At 57.0% G+C, this 19,069-nt stretch overlaps 1 protein-coding gene across 9 annotated transcripts in view; it reads right to left on the minus strand.

Moving 5' to 3' along the window:
* Window positions 1–558: 558 nt before the first annotated feature.
* Window positions 559–19,069, minus strand: part of ZBTB7C (zinc finger and BTB domain containing 7C) — a 348,220-nt gene continuing 329,709 nt past the window's right edge. For all 9 annotated transcript variants that reach the window (XM_053205568.1, XM_053205570.1, XM_053205569.1 and 6 more), the window contains 2 exons: window positions 12,863–14,089; window positions 559–3,141 (listed from right to left, as the gene is read on the minus strand). In XM_053205568.1, the coding sequence (XP_053061543.1) occupies window positions 2,490–3,141; window positions 12,863–14,073 (1,863 nt within the window). In that variant the 5' untranslated portion in view covers window positions 14,074–14,089 and the 3' untranslated portion in view covers window positions 559–2,489. The remainder of the gene's footprint in view (window positions 3,142–12,862; window positions 14,090–19,069) is intronic.

Here is a 19,069-nt window from a genome sequence, read left to right on the forward strand (position 1 = left end):
GCCAAGGTGTCTTTGACATTTACTGTAAGCTCCTGACACCCGAGCGTCCCGTCCTTTTTTACAGCGAGCACCTACCCATCGACTAGCGGCTGGTCACCTCTCACAGAAGTGCAACTCTCGGTAATTTACTCAAGTCAGTTAATACTGTTTAATAAATAGGCCAGAAAATTAGCTGAGAGGTTTTCTCGGCGGGCTGCGGCGTGCGACCAAAGTTGTGGAAGATTGTCCTTTGAATCACTAAGGCAAACTCTGTTGTGTCATTTTACAGAAAGCAATCACATAAAAAAAGAGTTATAAATAGGAAAAAAATTCCAAAGTTTCCCCACAGAGGGACAGGGAAATTGAAACACCAAAAAAAAAAAAAAAAAAAAAAAAAAAGAAAGGAAGGAAAGAAAGGAAAAAGGAAAGAAAAAGAAACAAAACAAAACACAACCACCCCTACCCCCACAAAACATTTGCGTCAAGTTCTCCTCGATCATACAGTACTCAAGATCTTTGGATATTTTACAATATACAACTCCAAACTGCAGCCAAGAGAAAACAAAAAGAACTAACCAGTTGTCTGAAAAACTGAGTTTATAAGAAGTCATTACCTTTACAAAATAAAAACAAAGCCCCAACACCACTGGATTCCAATTTGTTCATTTTTCCTTGTTTTCTTTGAAAGTTTGGGTCAGCCCCAACCCCTTGGCTGATGGGGAGGGAACACGGGGATGTTGGCTGATGGGTCCCAGAAGCAAGTGTCAGAAACAGAGACAGGAGTCTAAGAGGTGGCTGCCCAGAAGGATGGTGTCTGAAGACAGAAGGGTGTCAGGACCAGTTTCCTCTGGTCGGAATGGCGTCTGGTGGGGTGTGGAGTCAGGGTCCTCTTCTGGGGAGCTGGAGAGTGACAGAGTCTGTGGTCTTCTCTGGCCTTTTTGTTCTTTTGTGTGTGTGTGTTTGCTCAGGAAGAAGCCAAGGCGACAGGAAGAGCCGAAGTCTCTTGTGCCCGCAGCTCCTGGACTGGGGACACCGGCCCTGGGTAATCCATGCAGATGAACCCTCCTACCGTCGGGACTACCGAGAAACAAAGGCAAACTCAGCAAGAGAAGGGATGGAGGGCAGGAAAGGGGAGAGAAGAGGAAGGCACAGGGCCAGCAAAGCTGTCTTCCTTCTCGAGACCTACTGCTAGCTTGTGAACCAGGGAGAGCGTGCGTGCGTGCATGCGTGCTTGTGGGCAGCTGTGACTCACAGAGCCCCCGAGACCCCTACTGGAGCCAGGCCCCGCCTCCCACCACCGAGGGAAGCCAAACCACCCAGCTTCCTGCCCGAGCCACGAGGGAGGGCTTGAGGGTGTTCAAACACAGCAAAGGGGGCAATCCCCAGCAATACCGGAGCCCTGAGAAACCCACAACAAACATAAACCCTGGGTAACCGGGTGTTTTGTCTGTTTCTAGGAAACAGGGCAGAGGGGGGCAGCCGCCAGGTGTTAGGAGGTGACTCTCGGCCCTTCCGTGTTGGCCCCAGGAGTCCCAAGAGACTTTGTACAGCCCTGGAGAGGGAGTCAATGCTAACTAGTCGTCCCCAGGGGCCCTGGCTTACACGATGGCCTGCCTGCCTGGAGAGGTGGGGAGTATTTGGAGTTCCCCACAGCTGCCTGTGGACACGGCACATCTCAGCCCTTCTTTGTCACTCCTGTCTAGGGTGGCCACATTCCTCACCTGTGCTAATAGAGAGGTGGATGTGAGAAAACTAAATCCGGCAAGATAGACGGTTTCACCAGAGACTTTAGGCGTGCAAAGCTCCCACCTTCTCAGTTCTTTTGTGGGGGGCGGGGGGGACAGGTGTGTATATGTGTGGGGGTGGGTGCAAGAGGGGAAACTAAATTGCCAGCTCCCCTTCGGAGCAGGGTAGAGACGACCGACCCGTCCAAGGTCACAGGACGGTGAGGAAAAATGGGCCCGGACTCCAGGAGCCTTCCCTGCCAATAGGGCATTTCCCACAAGGATCCCGGGATGGCTGGAGACGAGAAAAGTGACCCACCAGAGCAGGGTCAGCAGGGACTCTGCCGTAGAATGGTGGCTCAGCTAGGATGGGCGCCCCAGGCCCCTCGGTAGGCCTCGTCCCTGTTTCACCTGGTCTGCCTCTGGCCAAGCTACCTTCCTCCATCGAGCCCCACACGCAGCTCCAGAGTGCTCCTGGGCACCCAGGGTGTGGCCTCCTCGGGGCACGGGTCCCTGTGAGTTTGTGTGTGACAGCTGGAGAGACAGCCAGGTAGAGGCCAGGCCCTGGGCTCCAGGCCCTGTGGGAGGAGATGCCCACCTCAGACACCACCAAAAGGGATGCAGGAGGCCTTGGGAGGCCTAGAAAATACCACTGCTGCTGCTAATACGTTTTCGTTCTTTTCCTTTGTGATTTGAAAGAAACAGTCCAGACCCACTGGGTAGGGCAGGGGACGCCTGGTGGGAGAGGGGGCAAGGGCCGCTGGACTGGGATCGACAAAGGCCAGCCTAGTTGTTGGCTTCAGACATGGAGGCCACGTGGTTGAGGCCGGCGAGCCCGGGGAGGCCGGCCAGGCCCGCGGCCCACGGGTCGGGCAGCGGGAAGTAGGGCCGCGCGGCCGCCACGTTCTCGGCCAGCGCGAAGGCCAAGAGGCCCCCCGCGTTCCTCTCGGCCTCCAGCTGCGCGCGCCCGAACAGCTTCATCTGCGTCTCCTCGAACTGCCTCTCCAGCTCCTGCAGGCTCAGCGCGCCCTTGGGCGCCGCCAGGAAGTGCTTGGCGGGGCTGGGGCCGGGGAGGCACACGGCCGCCCCGCCCAGGTGGCCGCCCACCTCGCCCAGCGCGGGCGGCATCACGAAGGCCGCCTTCTCCGGCGCGGGGCCTCCGGGCCCAAAGAGCAGGCTGGCGGCCCTCCAGGCGGCGGGCTTGCGGCCGCGCCGGGGCCGGGCCATGCGGCAACTCTGGCGCTTGATGTGGCGGTGCAGGTGGTCGGAGCGCGTGAAGCTCTTGTAGCAGAACTCGCACTGGTAGGGCCGCACGCCCGTGTGGATGCGCATGTGGTTCTTGAGGTCGTAGTTGTGCACGAACTTGGCGTTGCAGTGGATGCACAGGTAGGGCCGCTCCCCCGTGTGCTTCCGCATGTGGATCTTCAGCTTGTCCTGCCTGCGAACGCAGAGGCGGCGGTCAGTCCCCGCGGGGAACCCCGGGAGCCGCGCCCCCCAGCCCCTTCCCCCACAACCCGCTCCAGCTGGCCACGGCCGTGGCGTCCAACTCCAGAAACGGGCCCCCGTGCTAGGGTCTACTTGCAAACGCGGCCTCACTGCAAACGGGCGTGGCTACTCACCTGGATCAGAGGGCTGGAGAAGGAGCGGTGTCCCGAAAGGCCTCCTTCCCTCCAGGACCCCGCTTACTCGTCAGCTCCGAGTAAGGAAGCCGCACCCTCTGTCGGAGGCCCGGCTCGCACGCTGGAAAATGGGCCTGTCGGGGACGCTTCTCCCCACAAGTCAGCAGCCTGGCCTTAGCCCTTGCGCGGTGTGGCAACCTCTGACACCGCCTTGCGCCTTAATTTCACGCCCACTGTCTCCAGGCAGGTCTTCCCTCCTGTTCCTCCTGTGCCTTTGCCCCATCCTGGCCCCTGGGCTCTGGAGATCTGTCTGTCCTCGGCACTAATCTGGGAGGCTACAGAAGCCGGGCACACCTCGTTCAAGTCTCCTGCACTGTGGTTTCGCATCCCAAGCTGTGGGCTTTCCTCTTTGTCTGCAGAGAATTCCAGGGTTTACAAAAGAGCCAGGTGCGACAAGAATGTAGCCTAATCTAGGGCAAAGCTTTTTAGGATTTACGTGCTATTATTCAGAGGGAAGGTATGGTGTAAAGGTGGGGCTCCGTTGGGGTTTGGGAGCCCCTGCTCCAGCTGCAGACCCACCGCGAACATGCTGAAAGACCTTAGGCAAGTTACTCAACGTCTCTGCACAGAGCTGAATTTAGCATGAGACACAGTTCCTATTGTCCGGGGCTGACGGAGAGAATCCGGGTTTGTGTCCAACTAGATTCAACACACCTCCTGGTGATCTCGCAAGGAGCACTGACATCGCGGGGCTGTCTTCCTAAAGACCGAGCGCTGCACAAGGCAGCTAGAGGAGCCTTCCAGCCTGGCCGAAGTGGAGTCAGGTGGGCTGCAAGAACCCCTCTCGGGGTCCTTCCGCAGCCTTCCCCCACCAGGCCTGGCAGGCCAACGGGCTCTGCGTCCTGTCTCCTACCTCCTCCCCGCAGGTGTGGCCCCGGGTGGGGCATCTGTCTGTAATTTTTGCCTCGGGTTTGAGGTCAGAACAGATGCAGAGCCCAGGCATTCGCCCTGAAATGGCCAGATTTAAACCATGCTCAATATAACCAACCGCAGGACAGCGGGGGCAGGTCCTGGTCTCCTGGTGTCCCCTGGCCGCTAGAGGTCTCACTGGCTCTCATTTTTGGACTGCTTCCCCAGGGGCGGGGCAGGAGAGAAAAGGACATTCTTAGGTACACTGGACCAGGACGGGTCCACCCCTTCTACCTGTGCTCCCAGGAAGGCTCAGGGCACCTGGGAGATGGAGATGGGGGGAGGGAGGAGGAAGTGAATGCAGCTTCCGAAGCCGGCAGGTGTCCCCGCACACCAGACCCTCCTCTCCTCCACAGTCTCCGTCCCTGCCCCTCCCACGAGCCACCAGCTGTGCCCAGGCTGCATGGCACCCTGCTGTGACATCCCACGCTCCCTTCCCCAGCCACAGCATACTGCCCTTATGGTGTCTATAACCCACATTTCATCCAGGTGACTGCGGGGTTTGAACAGGAAGGGGCTTAAGCGAGCATGGGGGCCAGTGGGTCTCAAACTTGAGCCTGCCTAAGCACGGCTCTCAGAGCTTGATGAAGCAGCATGCTGGGCCCCACTCCCGGAGATGGTGCTTTGGGAGGTCCCCGGGGGGAGAGGGCAGGGAACACGCATTCCTAACAAGCTGTCAGATGCCGCTGCTGGTGCTGCGGGTCCATGGGTCCATGCATCACTTTGAGAGCCACCTTTGCTGGTGGGCAAACTGGGGCCCAGGAAGGGGAACTCGACAGGGCCACCCAGAGAATAATGGCAGAGCCGAGGCTAGAACTCACACCTCTTTCCTCACTACTGCAGAAGTGGGGTGCACAGTGCCCTTTGTGCCCCAGCAGCAACGCGATCTAGTCATGAGGGACGTGTCTTGGGACTCACACATTCATCTAGGCTCTCAGGGAAATGCCGATGCCAGGTGGTCAGCTGGGCGCGCTCACTGGCTACGGGACTTGTGTCCTCACCAGGGCCCGGTGGAGGACTCCGTTGGAGTCATCAGTGGGGCTTTAAGTATATCAACTCACTTAATCCCACCATAACCTTATAAGGTGGATATTTTTCAAAATCACTGTTGCACATAATTAGTATTGATGCTGAGGGTCACCCTCAAATCATGGACGGTGCAAATGGTAAATCTTTAGATATTAAGGGCCCACTGTAAATATCCACAACTTCTCCCAAGCTTTTCATTAGAGCATCCAGATTAAGTCACATCTTAGCAGCAGTTGGCTGGCATGTGTAGGAAGTGCTGAGAAGGTGACTTCCTTTTACTGAGCACCTGCTATGGGCAGACGACTACACCATTTCAATGACCCTGGGAGGTTGTTATTGAGAGGCAAGTTGTGGTGTAGGAGTGGGGCCCCCATTAGGGGTCTGGGAGCCCCTGCTGCAGCTGCGGACCCACCACTAACCTTCTGGGTGACCTCAGGAAAGTTACTTAACCTCTCTGTGCAGAACTGAACCTGGGGCCAGACATCAGTTCCTATTGTCCAGGACTGATGAGAGAAGCTGAGTCTGTATGAGTTAGATTCAACATACCCAGAATAATTTCCTCACTTAGAGGAAGAGTTGAGGCTCAGAGAAGTCAAGCAGCTTTCCCAAAGGTGTCCAGGCACGAGGGGCCAAGGAGCATGGAGAGCAGTCTGAGGTATGGTTTGTTTTCAAGCTCTTCTGAGGTTGAGAAAGGGTAGATTTTCAAACCGGGGACTTCCAGCCTGTGAGGGAGTCAGGGCTGCCTCAGAAAGTGCAGACTAGAACAATCAAAACAGGGCATTTGCAGCCAGCTTTCGGACTCTGGGGCCAGAAGACCGGGGCATGCCTTGGGAGGGGCTCAGCCCTGGGCAGGAGCTGGCCGTCCCTAATGGAGACTTTTGTGGGAGCAGTGGAGGGTAGAGCTGCAAAGCTTATATGTTAGTCCTGGAAAAGAAAGTTAGAGATCATCCAGTCTACCAGGATCCCATTAACATGTTGTGATTCACAGTCTGAGTCAGTGCGCCCAGTAACCTGCATTTTAGCAGTATATTTGCGAGGACCTTGAAAATACTGATTTCATTCAGTCCCTTAACTCTCAAGATGAGGAAAGCGAGGACAGAGAGGGAATGGCTTTCTAAGGTCACGTCTCCTCCTTATTCCTGTAACGACCTTTGCGCGTGGATATAATGCACATGCGCGTTGAGAGGCCCGGGGCCAGCCACACTCCAAGAACTGGACCAGGTCCTTAGCTGCCCTGGGCCCCAGTTTCCTGACCTCTACAATGGTGGGGGGACACTGGGCTGCACCATTGTGACCTCTGGTGTTCTGTAAGTGTTCGAATGTTCTGGGTGTTCTGGGTAATGGGCTTACACTGAATCTCTTTCTCGCTAGTTGGCTTCATGCATTATGGTTGTTTTACTCCTATCTGAGGTGATGGATGTGTTAACGTGTTCACCACCACGTTATTGTGGTCTCACGACATTGTATAAGCTTACATGTTAGACGCCAGTCATATTTCAACGAAGCTGGGAAAAAAGAGACCACCCACCTACTTGCTCGCCCCCGGCCCCCACAGTACTGCACCCGCACAGCGCATGGATATGCTCTTCCACTAGCAGGCTGTGCTCTGGTCACTTTGTATCCTGGCCACCCGCAGGCACGAGCTGGGCTTCCAGGCTTCCCTCCCTCCAATGCGGAGCCTGCCATATTGAGAGATGTGGATGTTTGGCACACCCTGTGTCCTTCCCTTTCTGCGCAGATGTCGTGTTCCCACGCCAGCGCTCCATCTCTGGGCTCCCACCAGAGGTCCAACCCCGGATGTCAGCGTGTGCACTCCTTCCTTTCCAGCCGTGAGCCCTTGGCTCCGGCCCCCCTCCTCCCTGCACCTCTCTCTCAGTTTACTTTTGCAAACCGCCCTGCCTGAAATGTCTCCCACTCCCAACTCCCCCTCCTCCTGCTCCCGCCAACCTTTCAAGGTCAGATTCAAGGGCAGTACTCTACAAGCCTTTCCCTGTCCACCCAGGCCCCGTCCTTCGCCCTCGCCTTCCAGAGCACCTGCGACCTGAGTACTGTACCTCAAGCCAGGTCACTGAGGGGCAAGGAGGGAGCAACAGAAGACAACGTGTCAGCATCACCGTCTCCTGTTCCCAAATGACCCCATAGGTATCAGATTTGTCTCCCCTCCCCCGCCCCCCCCCCCTGCAGGGCGTGAGCTCTGGGAGCCAAGCCTCTCTCTCCGTACTGTGGCCCCTTTTGACCGTACGGGTACTCTTGGCAGATGAAAAAACAGTGCTCAGAGGTGCCTTTGCTGCTTTTATTTTCTATGCGTGTTATTTCCAGGGCAGGGGCCATCACGTGTGCCGTTTTCCTGAGCTGTCCCCCTGCAGAGCCACCTCCCTGTCCCTGGCTCCTGCAGCCCTGTCTCGTTGGAAGCCCGGGCCGCAAGATGATGCAGGGGGAGCACACGGATGGGCGAGGAGCACTGGTCCCGGCTACTGCAGATAAGGAACCAAGGCTCTCCGTACTAACCAGTAGCAGGGACCAGGTGCTTGCTGGGCACCCGGCAGTTACGCCTTATCTCGCGGAAGCCTATGGAGGACGTGTCGCCATCACTGTCGTGAGGAAACTGGGGCAGAGAGGCTGCAGTAATGCGTCCACGGCTTCCCTGATCTTGGGCCGTATGTGAATGGAATCAGGGGCCTGGGGGCAACTTTAGGAAGCGCCTGCTCCAAGCCCCTCACGTTACACGTGGGGAAGCTGAGGCTCAGAGAGGGGAGGAGGCCAAAGTCACACAGGCAACGAGAGGCAGAACCAGGGCCCTGAGCCTGGGGTTCCTGATGACCACTCTGGTGCCCTTTCCAAGGTGCCCCAGTCCGCGGAGACCCTGAGCCCTCCGGTCCCTCCTGGAGCAGCGCTTAGCGTGAGCCCGGCTGGCACTGCTCTCTCAGCCCTCGCTCACGCTCAGTCTGCGGCACCGAAGGTACCGGATCTGCTTGCGTGAGGATCTGCCAGACCCTTCTGTATCCTGTGCGGATGGCGCATGGCACTCAACACGCAGCGGGGGGCTCATGGCTCGTTTGTCGACTGACCGCTGGCCTGCAGCTGCCGGATTGGCTCTCAGGACCCCCTACTCCAGTTCCAACGTGCTCTTGGTCACCCTGATTCCCTTGTCTGCCACCCCCTTCCTTTACCCTGCACTGGGAGCAGCCCCGGCCACGTGTGCCCGAGCCTTGATCTGCATTCCCCCTTCCAGCCCGGGGAGCTTATCGTGGGAAAGATGCGCCCGTCCTCATGAGCTCATTCCCCTGAGTGAAAGTGAAGGCTGCGGGGTCTCGCCTGGGGGCCTCGGCCTCCACGAGGGCTCCCGGTCACGATAATGCTTTCCCAGCACCATCCGCCCAGACTTCTTGGTAACCTGATGGTCTGAGACAAACCCTCTTCCTTCTGCCACTGCTAATGACATTGCATTATCTTAATAAGGTCCCCAGGGCTGCCAGGAGTGGGAGGGCTAAAAGGAAAATACGGGAAGAAAGCAGCAGCCAGGCTCCTGGCCTGGTCTGGGGAGCAGACTGCTGCCGGCGTGCGGAGCGACCAGCACGGGGCTCACGCCGGCAGCAGCTGTTGGAGGCAAGACCTTGCGGCCTTTACGGGACGGTGGCAGGAGACCCCGTGGAAACTGGGGACGTCGCAGCTGGCCAGAGAGTGATGCTCAGGGTGTGAGGCATAGGCAGGAGGACTCCCAAGTGCTTGTGGGGTGACCAGAGCTAGGAGGGGACAGCCTGGGGCCAAAGAAAACATAGTCTGGTTGGAGCCTTTGAGGCCTTGCCTGGTTTCCGGGGGTGTGTCCTATCTGAAACAACCGGTGTAGGACAATGGTCCCCAGGGCCGGTGGAAATTGAGCACCATCTCAGAGGGGAGGGTCTGATGCCAAGGGACAGACAAGAACATGGCGGGGAAGGCCTTCATCTCTCTTCTTGGAGAACGACAGAATGAGAGCTACCGGCAGGCTTTGGGGGCAGAATGGGCTCTGTGGGAAGGAATCCTGGGTCCTTCCACCACGGTGGCTGAAGCCATTAGGAATGATGTCCCCATGGGCGTGGCGATTCTGGGAGTCGGCATCTGAGGCCGTGACTCGGAGCCTGAGCCAAAGGGCCACTTTGCAAGAAGAGGGTAGGCCCCTCCAACATCCCTCGGGGCGACGGGAAGCGGGGTCACATCAAGGAGAAGGGAAAGGAGGCCCGACTAGAGAGTAGAAGCCCAGTTGTGTTCAAGGAAAGAAGGGGAAGATAGTGTCCAGGAGGAGGAGTTGAGGGCAGCCGGTCCCGGCTCCCTCAGCCTCTGGGGGGCCGGGTCCCAAGGAGCGGCTTGGCCTTGCAAGGGAGTCTGGGAATTCTGAGTCAAGGCAGCCGCTGCTTTCAGTGGCCGCTGAAGCGCCTCCATCTGGGGAGGGAGGGAGGGAAGGTGTTCTGGGTGGTGGCTGCAGGAAGTCAGCCACAAAGAAGGTCCCCGTGGGAAGGCTGCAAGGGGACTTGGCTGCAGGGAGAGGTACGGGAAGCCCTACATGGACGGGCTGGTGGGAGACAGAGAAGAACCCTTGCAGGGCAGCTCCGGGAGGGGCGGGAGGGGAGCACCGAGCCAGTTCTTCTGAAGAATGTGACCCGGAGGGCGGTCGGGGAGCGTTCCAGGCGGACGGCCACAGCCCAGGGTACGAAATAAAGTCCCCAGGGTCCCTTGTGGGAGGAGGCCAAGAAAATGTCCAGCCTCCCCCCACCCTGGGGCTCCTCTGCCCCCGGGAAGGGAGTGCCCGAGAGCAAGTCTGATCTTTGTCAGCAGGGTCCGGGTCCAGTGGGAACCGGGTGAGGGGAGGTGCTGACGGAGGCAGGAACGCAGCTGCTTCAGGGGCCCAGATGGCTGTGGCGGAACAGAGCAGGAGCAAACCGGAGGGAGGGCAGGGCAGACGCAAGGCCGCCCCGCGGGCGGCCGGTCTGGCCTGGAGGGCTGGTGAGGCTGCAGGCACAGAGGCCCCCTAAGTGATCATCAGGAATGTGCTGGGAGGGAGGGTTCTGGAATGCAGCCCTCCTATACAACCCAATATCCTGCCCAAACCAGGAGGCCAACTCAGAGAATGTTCTCGTGTCAGGAGGGCGAGAAGTCTGTCTGCAGTGACTGAGCAAGTTTAACCCTCTCCCTAGGGAAGGCAGGGCCCACAGGGCCTGGACAGAAGGCTGTGTGTGGGAAGGGCCTGGAGGGAAGGCACTTGGGGTCCTGGGCAGGCTCACAATGTGGCATGCTGAGACGTGCATCACCCTGAACCCACAGACCTGGGGCTCCCCTGAAGGGAGAGGTGTCCTGGAGGCAGCCATCTGTGAAGGGAACAGGTATGGGAAATTAGGGACACGGACCCTGGACGGCAGGAGGGGGGCACTCTGGCGGACTTAGGGCCTGGCTTTGTGAAGAGTGTGCTCGTCTTTGAAGTCATTCCTGGGGTCCTGGACTGGGAGTCACAGGCTGGAGATGGGTGAACGGCACTCCAGTGAAGATTGTGCCCTAGTTTATCTCCCCAGTGTTATCCCTGTGGCCTTGTGCTCTTGTCACACACCTTGTTCAGGTGTTCTGGCCCTGCACAGGGGTGAATTCAGGAGAAGGTGGTGGGGGTGGGGCATCAGAGCGGCAGGGGCATTAGTGAGGGATATCCCAGGGGAGGTGATCCCCAGGAACTTTGGGTCCAGCTGCTATGCGGCGATAACAGCAGAACACCCTGAGGTCAGCGTTGCAGGGCGGAAGGGGATGCACGCGGGATATGGGGGGGGGGGGCCCTGCCCCTCCGCACCTGGGGACTCTCCCTCCACTGTCAGCTCAAAGCATCTGGGAGAGATTCGGTGTGGGGTTTCCCTCCCAGAAGCAGCTGTGCGGGGACCCCAAGGCCACCTTTGAAACCGTCAGCATCGTCCTTCGGAACAGTCACCAGAGGAGCCTGCTGCAGAGCCGTTTCAGCAATGCCACGGTCACCTGAACACATTTCCGACACCCTTCTCTGGAGACTTCAAACAGAGTTTTCAAGCCACCCAAGATAGCGGGTCTCATGACTTTGTAAGACTCATCCTCTTTTTACTCCCGAAAAATACCATCCCTGATATGCTGTTCAACTTGACGGCAAAACAATTTCACCCTGTGCTCAAAGGCTAAAGCTTGGGCCCACTGAGGAAGCTCAGGAGAAGGCGCCCCCAGCAGTTCCCAAAGAGAAATTTCCAAGAGGATGTGGGGTAATGGCAGCTCCACTGGCGTAAGTGTGGGTCTCGGGCTGGGTTCTTTGCCAGGGACGGGGGCCGTGTGAAGAAGAAGTGTAGGTATGAAAATAGGTACTTGGGTTCCTCTTATATAACCAGGGGATTTTTTCATTCCAAATAAGCCTAGGACCTGGAAGAGAAGGACACCATCGACTCCAACAAACCAGTGCATATGATTTGAATAGAAATGCACATCTTCAAAGGAAAGGACCTGGTCCGGTCAGTCACGGTCACAGAGCTCTGTCCACATCCGACCCACAGAAACGAGCAAGCCCTGAGGCAACGCCACTCACCAGAACTTTCTCCACCGTCAAAATGGCTGGGAGGGTCAGCCTCACGCCAGTGACCACAAACAGCCCCGACAGACCCCATTTTCCCCAGAGGAGGACCATCAACACCGAGCAGGGAACCAATCTGACCCACATCATCCCACTAATCAGCTTTGAACCTGAAAGTTGCCGCGCAGAGGGGGTACGTAACACACGCTTGCTGACCGGCACGGAGTCTGTGAAAGGCGAAAGGCTTGTCACGTATTGCTTTCAAATTTCAAATTATACAACCGCAGGAAGTTAACCCTCTTCCCAACGTGGAGAGTCAAGGCGGAGAACATAAACAAGAGGCTTATCCTTTAGCTCGGATCCCAAAAGAAGATCGGAAGGGCTCCAGGGGTCTCTACAGTCTCCTGGTCACAGATTTTGCTGTCCTGCAAGTCCCAGCTCTGGCATCTTCCTCTGCATGTGCTTACCAGAGCAGTGGATGGCTCATCTGTAAACACAAGGCCAGAGCACCTCCCCATCTCCCCAGGACCTGGCCGTGGTGACAATATGCAATATACTTAGGACAGCCCCTGGCCCATCCCGAATAAGATAAAGAGGCAGCCCTCCGCAGGGGAGCCTCAGAGCGGCTTCCGTGGATCCACAGTGGGGAAGTGGAAGGGAGGTCAAGCGAGCGAGGAGCTGAGGCCCCTCGCTTCCGACCGAACTTGAACCCCTCTGCCCTCATCTGTGTTATATCTTGTGCTTCCGCCTAAGAGTGTATCTCAGACAGTATTTTAGCCCCTTAGGGAGAGTTTGGAAATCGCCACACCAGGGAAGGCCTGGCATGCCTTCTAGTGAATAAACTTGCCATGCATCCGGGGTTTGGCTGGGCCTCCCCTCCATCCCAGCCCTCCGTGTCCCTCTCTGCTGTCGTCACGGGCCACCCCCCCCCACCGCCCTTCCTCCTCCCCTCCCCACCCCCCGCCCCGGGTCCCCCGCCTGAGGGCTGTGATGCGCACCTGGTGAAGCGGACCTCACAGATGTTGCACATGTATGGCTTCTCCCCGGTGTGGGTCCTCATGTGCCGCGGCAGCTTCCCGGCCCCCATGATGACTTTGTGGCAGATGGGGCACTGCTGAGAGGCCTTGGGCTTCAGCTTGCGCTCCTCCACCAGCGGCCAGGGCGGGAAGAGGCCCCCCAGGTGGGTGGCACTCAGGAAGTTGAGATAGGCACCGTAGTCGTTCTCCGCCTTGATGGGGCCCAGCGGCCCCCCGGGAAGGTCGGGGAACATGTCCTTGAAGAAGTCGTTGGGGAAGGGGGGCGGTGGGGGCGGGGGCAGCTCCTCCTTCTCCTCCTCCTTGATCTTCCGGTTCTTGATGACCAGGTCTAGCGGCCCACTGTCCATGGGCTGCTCAGGCAGCTGGGCAAAGGCACCGAAGTCCCCCGGCCAGAGGTGCGGGAAGAAGTCAGGGGCGAACGGAGATAAGGAGGGTCTCCTATCAGTGATGTTGGCTTTGGGGTACAGGTTCTCCCTCAGCAAGGATTCGATGGAGAAGTCCCGGATGACGCCCAGATGGCCGGGGCTGCCGGCCTGGAAGGAATCGGGGAAGTCCCTGGGTGCGTCGGAATAGGCCTTCTCCGTGAGATGGTCCGTCTTGGAGGGGCTTTGGTGGCAGTTGATGTCCTGGGGGTCGGGCAAGTTTTCTTGGTCGGCGAAGTCTTCGGTGTCATCATCTTCGTCTTCTTCCTCTTCCTCCTCCTCTTCCTCCTCGTCCTCCTCATCATCGTCATCCTCGTCGTCGTCGTCGTCCTCCTTGTCGTCCTCCTCCCCGCCGTCCCCGCCGGGCTCCATGATCTCCAGGCACACGTTCACGATGCACTGGATCTCCAGCATCCTGGCGGCATTGAGGATGTGCTTGACGTTGGAGGCGGTGATGGTGAGCGTGGAGGTGTAGGCGAAATCCAGGATGGCAGCCAGGGCCTCGGGCTGGACAAAGTCGATCTCGTAGACGTACGGCTGACTGGCCAGGGCGCCGGCCGTGAACAGCTTCTTGAAGTACTTGCTGCAGGCCGCCAGGACGGCGCGGTGGGTGCGGTACTCGTGCTCCTGCACCACGAGGAGCACGTCGCAGAGCAGGCCGTCCTGCCGCTGCTCGTTCAGGCTGCACAGGACCTCGCTGCTGTGGTTGGGGAAGGGAATGCCGATGAGTTCGTCGATGCCATTGGCCATGTTCTCAGCCAGAGCCCTGCAGGGACGCACAGAGAGGAGGCCGGGGTTAGAGGCACAGTCCCAGGAGGGGACACCCAGCTCTGGGGCCGGTGAGGGGGGCCGCCGGGCTGGCGGGCGCGCTGGCCACGGCACCCCTGCCTTTGCTTAAGGCTTCCCGCTCCACCAGAAAGCCGACCCTCCTCCCTCTCGGCCTGGCCAAACCCCACCTGCGATTCAGAGCCCAGCGCGCAAGGCGGGCTTTTCACTGTACCCCCGGGGCCCTCTCCCGGCACCCCCAAGGCCCTTGGCTTGAGGCTTCTCAATGGGCAGGTAGTATACGCCATTTAGCCAAGGCTGTGGAAGCTTCTCCTGGGCACGGTTCCACTGAATTCGCTTCCTGCTCTGGGCACTACAGAAGTGGCCCTCAGTCAAGGGCCAAGCAAGGGAATGTTCTGTCGCCACTCAGGGCTCCTGCTGGGTAAATGCTCTGTTGTTTTGTTTCGTTTTCCACAAAGCCTCTGACTCGGGTAATGGATGAATATGTTGCTACTATTGGCTACTGTTCTGAGCGGCGCTGTGGTCCCCCCTCTGCCTGCCCCAACTCGTATGCTGGAACCTTAAGCCTCAGGATCTCAGAATGTGACTCCCTTCGGAGGGAAGACTTTTAAAGAGGTGACTGAAGATCAAATGAGGTCACGTGAGTCAGCCCTAATCTAGCATGACTGGTATCCGTATAAGACGGGAGGAGGACACAACACTCAGAGGGCAGAGCCCGTGAAGACACAGGGAGAAGATAAGCCAAGGGGAGAGGCCTCAGAAGAAACCAAACCGGCCTGACACCGTGACCCTGAACTTCCAACTTCCAGAACTGTGAGAAAATCGGTTTCTGCTCTTTACGCCCCCGAGTCTGTGGCTCTTTCTTACCGCGGCCCGAGCAAACCGATAACAGCTTCTAGGAATCTTAACAACCACATTTTGTGGCCCATTTTCGGCACAGGAATGGGGGCCTAAAGGCATATGTCTTGCCTTCTGACCTTACTTCCAGCTTCGTTCTAGTTGATGGCATTTCTATTCATTTGCAAATCTTGATCTTTTTTTTCTCCTTTGGAATACTGACCTGCTATATATGTACATCGGCGAGCTGTTTCACATGTCAGTAAACGTTTAAATTCAGTATTAAATTCGAGTACACTGTTAGTTAACTTATCGTGTCTGTATTCTGTTACCCTCAGGGAAACGCATCGCCTGCAGGGAGAAGCCTCTTCTGAGACCCCTTAGGATGAAGTGTGGCCAGTGACAGCCACCGGGAGGCAAAAGGGCAGGACAGAGGACACCAGAGGACATCACCTCCCTTCAGGGAGCCAGACTCATCGCCCAAGTCCACAGATTCAACCTGGACAAAAAACCACTTCAGTTTTTGTGCCATGGCATCGAGGACCCCCTCTGCTTAGGGCAAAGCTTGATTGTGGCCCGTGCGGAAATCCTAGCAAAAGCCTGGTCCTCACCCTGGTGCAATGACAGTGAAAAGCAAATAAAAATGAAAACAAAACCTGAAAGCCTCATGCCCCAGTGGGAAGAGCTTTGGGGATTCCCACACATGTATCTTCCGGACGTTTCCACTTTGGGAAGGCAGGTGCCATAGGAGTGGAGGAGTGAGAAGGGCCACTCACACGATACGTGCCCTGGGGGGACTGGAGGCCCCAGGGACCTGGTGGGGAGTGCAGGTGCTCAGGAGGTTTCCCAGAGTGAAGGCCTTGCTGCTGCCCTGCCTCCTCATCTTCAAAAGGGCCAGGGACCCCCACAGGCCACGCATTCATCCCTTAAATAGTCACTGGGTCTCTCCCTGTGCCAGGCACTGCCCTGACCTCTGGGGAAGCACGGCAAGCAGACCAAGAAGGTCCCTGCTCTAACAGAGCTTACAGAGACATAACTGTGATAAAGGAATATCAAGATTCACCAAAGAGAAACGGGGGCTCCCCACACACCCATCAGAATGGCTAAGATAAAAAGAGAGACAACACCGAATGCTGGCGAGCATGTGGGGAAAACTGGATCACTCATCCATTGCTGGTGGACATAGAGAACGGTAGAGCCTCCCTGGAAACAGCCTCGTGGTTTCTTACAAAACGAGATGTGTAACCGCCATATGACGCAGCGCTCTTGATCAGGCACTGTTGAGCATTTGTCCCCAAGAAATAAGAAGGCAGGTGCACGCAAAGACCCGAACGCCAATGTTCCCGGCAGCTTTACGGGTAGCGGTCAATGACTGTGAAGGGTCCAGAGGTCCTTCAACGAGTGACCGGCTCACCAAGTGGTAGTGCACCTACACCACGGCATACTAGTCAGCAAACAAAAGGAATGAGCTACTGATACCTAAAAAAAGCCTGGATGAGCCAGGGTGAAGAAAGCAGCACCAACAGGTTACATACTGCATGATGTCATTTACGTCGTGTTCTTGAGGTGGTATCATTACAGAAATGGAGAACATAGGAGTGGTTGCTAGCAGCTGAGGAGGGGGTGGGGCAGGAGGGAGGTGGGCGTGGCTATAAGAGGGCAACAGGAGGGACCCTCCTGGCGATCGGGACCATTCTGTATCTTGAGTGTATGGAGGTCAATATCTCGGTTGATGTTTTACGGGGATTTTGAAAGATGCTACCGTCGGGGCAAACTGGGTAAAGTGTACATGGGATGTCTGGATTATTTCTTTTTTTTTTTTCTTTTTTTTTTTTAAATATATTTTTTTTAATGTTTATTTATTTTTGAGACAGAGAGAGACAGAGCGTGAACGGGGGAGGGTCAGAGAGAGGGAAACACAGAATCCGAAACAGGCTCCAGGCTCCGAGCTATCAGCACAGAGCCCGACGTGGGGCTCGAACTCACCGACCGCGAGATCACGACCTGAGCCGAAGTCGGCCGCCCAACCGACTGAGCCACCCAGGCGCCCCTGGATTATTTCTTAAAACTACATGTGAATTGGGGCGCCTGGGTGGCTCAGTTGGTTAAGCACCCAACTTGGGCTCAGGTCATGATCTCGCGGCTCGTGAGTTCGAGCCCCGCATCGGGCTCTGTGCTGACGGCTCGGAGCCTGGAGCCTGTTTCAGATTCTGTGTCTCCCTCTCTCTGCCCCTCCCCTGCTTGTGCTTATCTTTCTCTCTCACAAATAAATAAACTTTAAAATAAGCTAGATTTCTATTTTAAAAAAACTACGCGTGAGTCGACAAGTTATGTCAAAAAGAGAAAGTTTAATTAAAAGAGTTAAATGGTAGGAAATAACTTAAACCAATAAATAGATCTCCTTCCACCCTAGTGAATGACTCTTATCATCTGTCTATAGTAGTGGGTGAGGTGGTGGGAAGAGGGAGGCTACTTTAGTCAGAGTGGTCAGAGAAGGTCTCCTTGGGCGGTGTCATTTGAGCTGAGGCCTGGATGGCAAGAAGGATCCAGTCATAGGATGCTGTAGGGAACAGTGGGAACAGCAAGTGCAAAGTGGGCAGACCCATCAAGGTGCTCTAGGTCTGGGGGGCCAAGTTCTGCTCTGAATGGCCCCATTTAACGTGGTTCTTGTCCACTGAAAAAAAATTTCACTGCTGCATCCCTTTGGGGTCTCAGATCCCTCTGCGGTCCTGTGTAGGACTCCCCTCTTCCTCTCTGACCAGGGAGGGCATCCCCACGCTGCAGGCCTCAGCTATCTGTGCTGCAGAGAGTGTTCTGAGGCTCCCTCCTTCCCTTACACCCCAGGCCTCCCTGTCGTAATGGTGGGAGCCAGAGGGAAAGCTTGAGAAGCCAGGGCAAGCGTTGAGGCTAGGTGCTTCTTCGGGGCTGCCATTTCTATTACAGTCCGAGGAAGGATGCTTTGTTGCAGCCAGGTGCAACATGACCTCCCGTGCAGTGAGTAAGGGGACCTGAGGACACTGGTCCCCATCCCCCTGGCCCCAGCCTTCTGCTTCAGACACTCAGGCCTCATAGGGCAGACTGGGAGGACTTAGGGCCGGGCCAACCTTGGCCAACACCTTCTCTCTGCAGGCCAAGTGCCCGCCCTAAACAATGGGGTTCCCAGATGAGGGATCAGAGTCATCATGTGCCTGCCATCAGGCCTGCTCATCTTCACGATCACTGAGGTATAGCTCCTATTATTATCACTATTTCTATCTCACAGAGGAGGTAAAGAAGGCACAAAAGGATAAATCACAGAGACGAAGTAACAGCGTAAAGATCTGAGTCTGAAGTCTGGCTCCTCGGGCCATGCTCTCGACCACAACCAATCTACCTCCTGCCTCTGCTTCACAAAGGCAACCAAGAATGGCCAGCAGTCCTTGCTGTGGCCCGAGTGGCCCAGACTCCGGGCGTTCAGAGATGCTCAGGGGTGCCTTTGGGGAGGAGGGTGGGAAGGATTTGGGTCAGCAGGAGAGAGCGGCCCTGCCTCCCCGCGGGGGGTGAGCAGGTAGGGGCAGCGGGCAGGTGAAAGCCTGGCCAGCCTCAGGAACTGCAGCGTCAGGAAGACTTCCCAAGCAAGCCCCAGGTCGTGGCTTTTCTCAGAGTGGGTTCAGTGGCTCGCCTACTTGCTCCCCGGGCAGCCTCCCCTGGTGGTTCTGGCAAAGCTCCGCCAGGGGACGGGGAGAGGGCGAGGGGAGATGATGGAGCTGAGGCCCCATCTGGCCTTCCCATCCCGTCTTCTGAGCACCGCCTACCTGGATATGCTGACTGCCCACAGCGCTGTTCTCAATGTGCCCCACGTCATTCCCCGGTACCCCCTTCCCTCTAATCCCCCAACATGAATCTTGCTTCGCAGCCCCCATGGCTTTGCTCACATTGAGCTCCTGGCTGGAGAACACCCAACATCTTGCGTCTCCGGCAGCCTTCACCTCTAGGGGGCCGCATCCCACCCACACTTCAAGACTTCCCCCGTCCCTCAGTTCAGATGCCGGGCCTCTCCCGCCTTTAGATCTCCCGAACCCCTGATGCCTCCTACCGTTTATTTCACGCTGCTTGTGCTATAACTTATGTTATGCGTCTTGCC

Source organism: Acinonyx jubatus, chromosome D3 (genome assembly GCF_027475565.1).
Source record: "Acinonyx jubatus isolate Ajub_Pintada_27869175 chromosome D3, VMU_Ajub_asm_v1.0, whole genome shotgun sequence".
NCBI lineage: Eukaryota > Metazoa > Chordata > Mammalia > Carnivora > Felidae > Acinonyx > Acinonyx jubatus.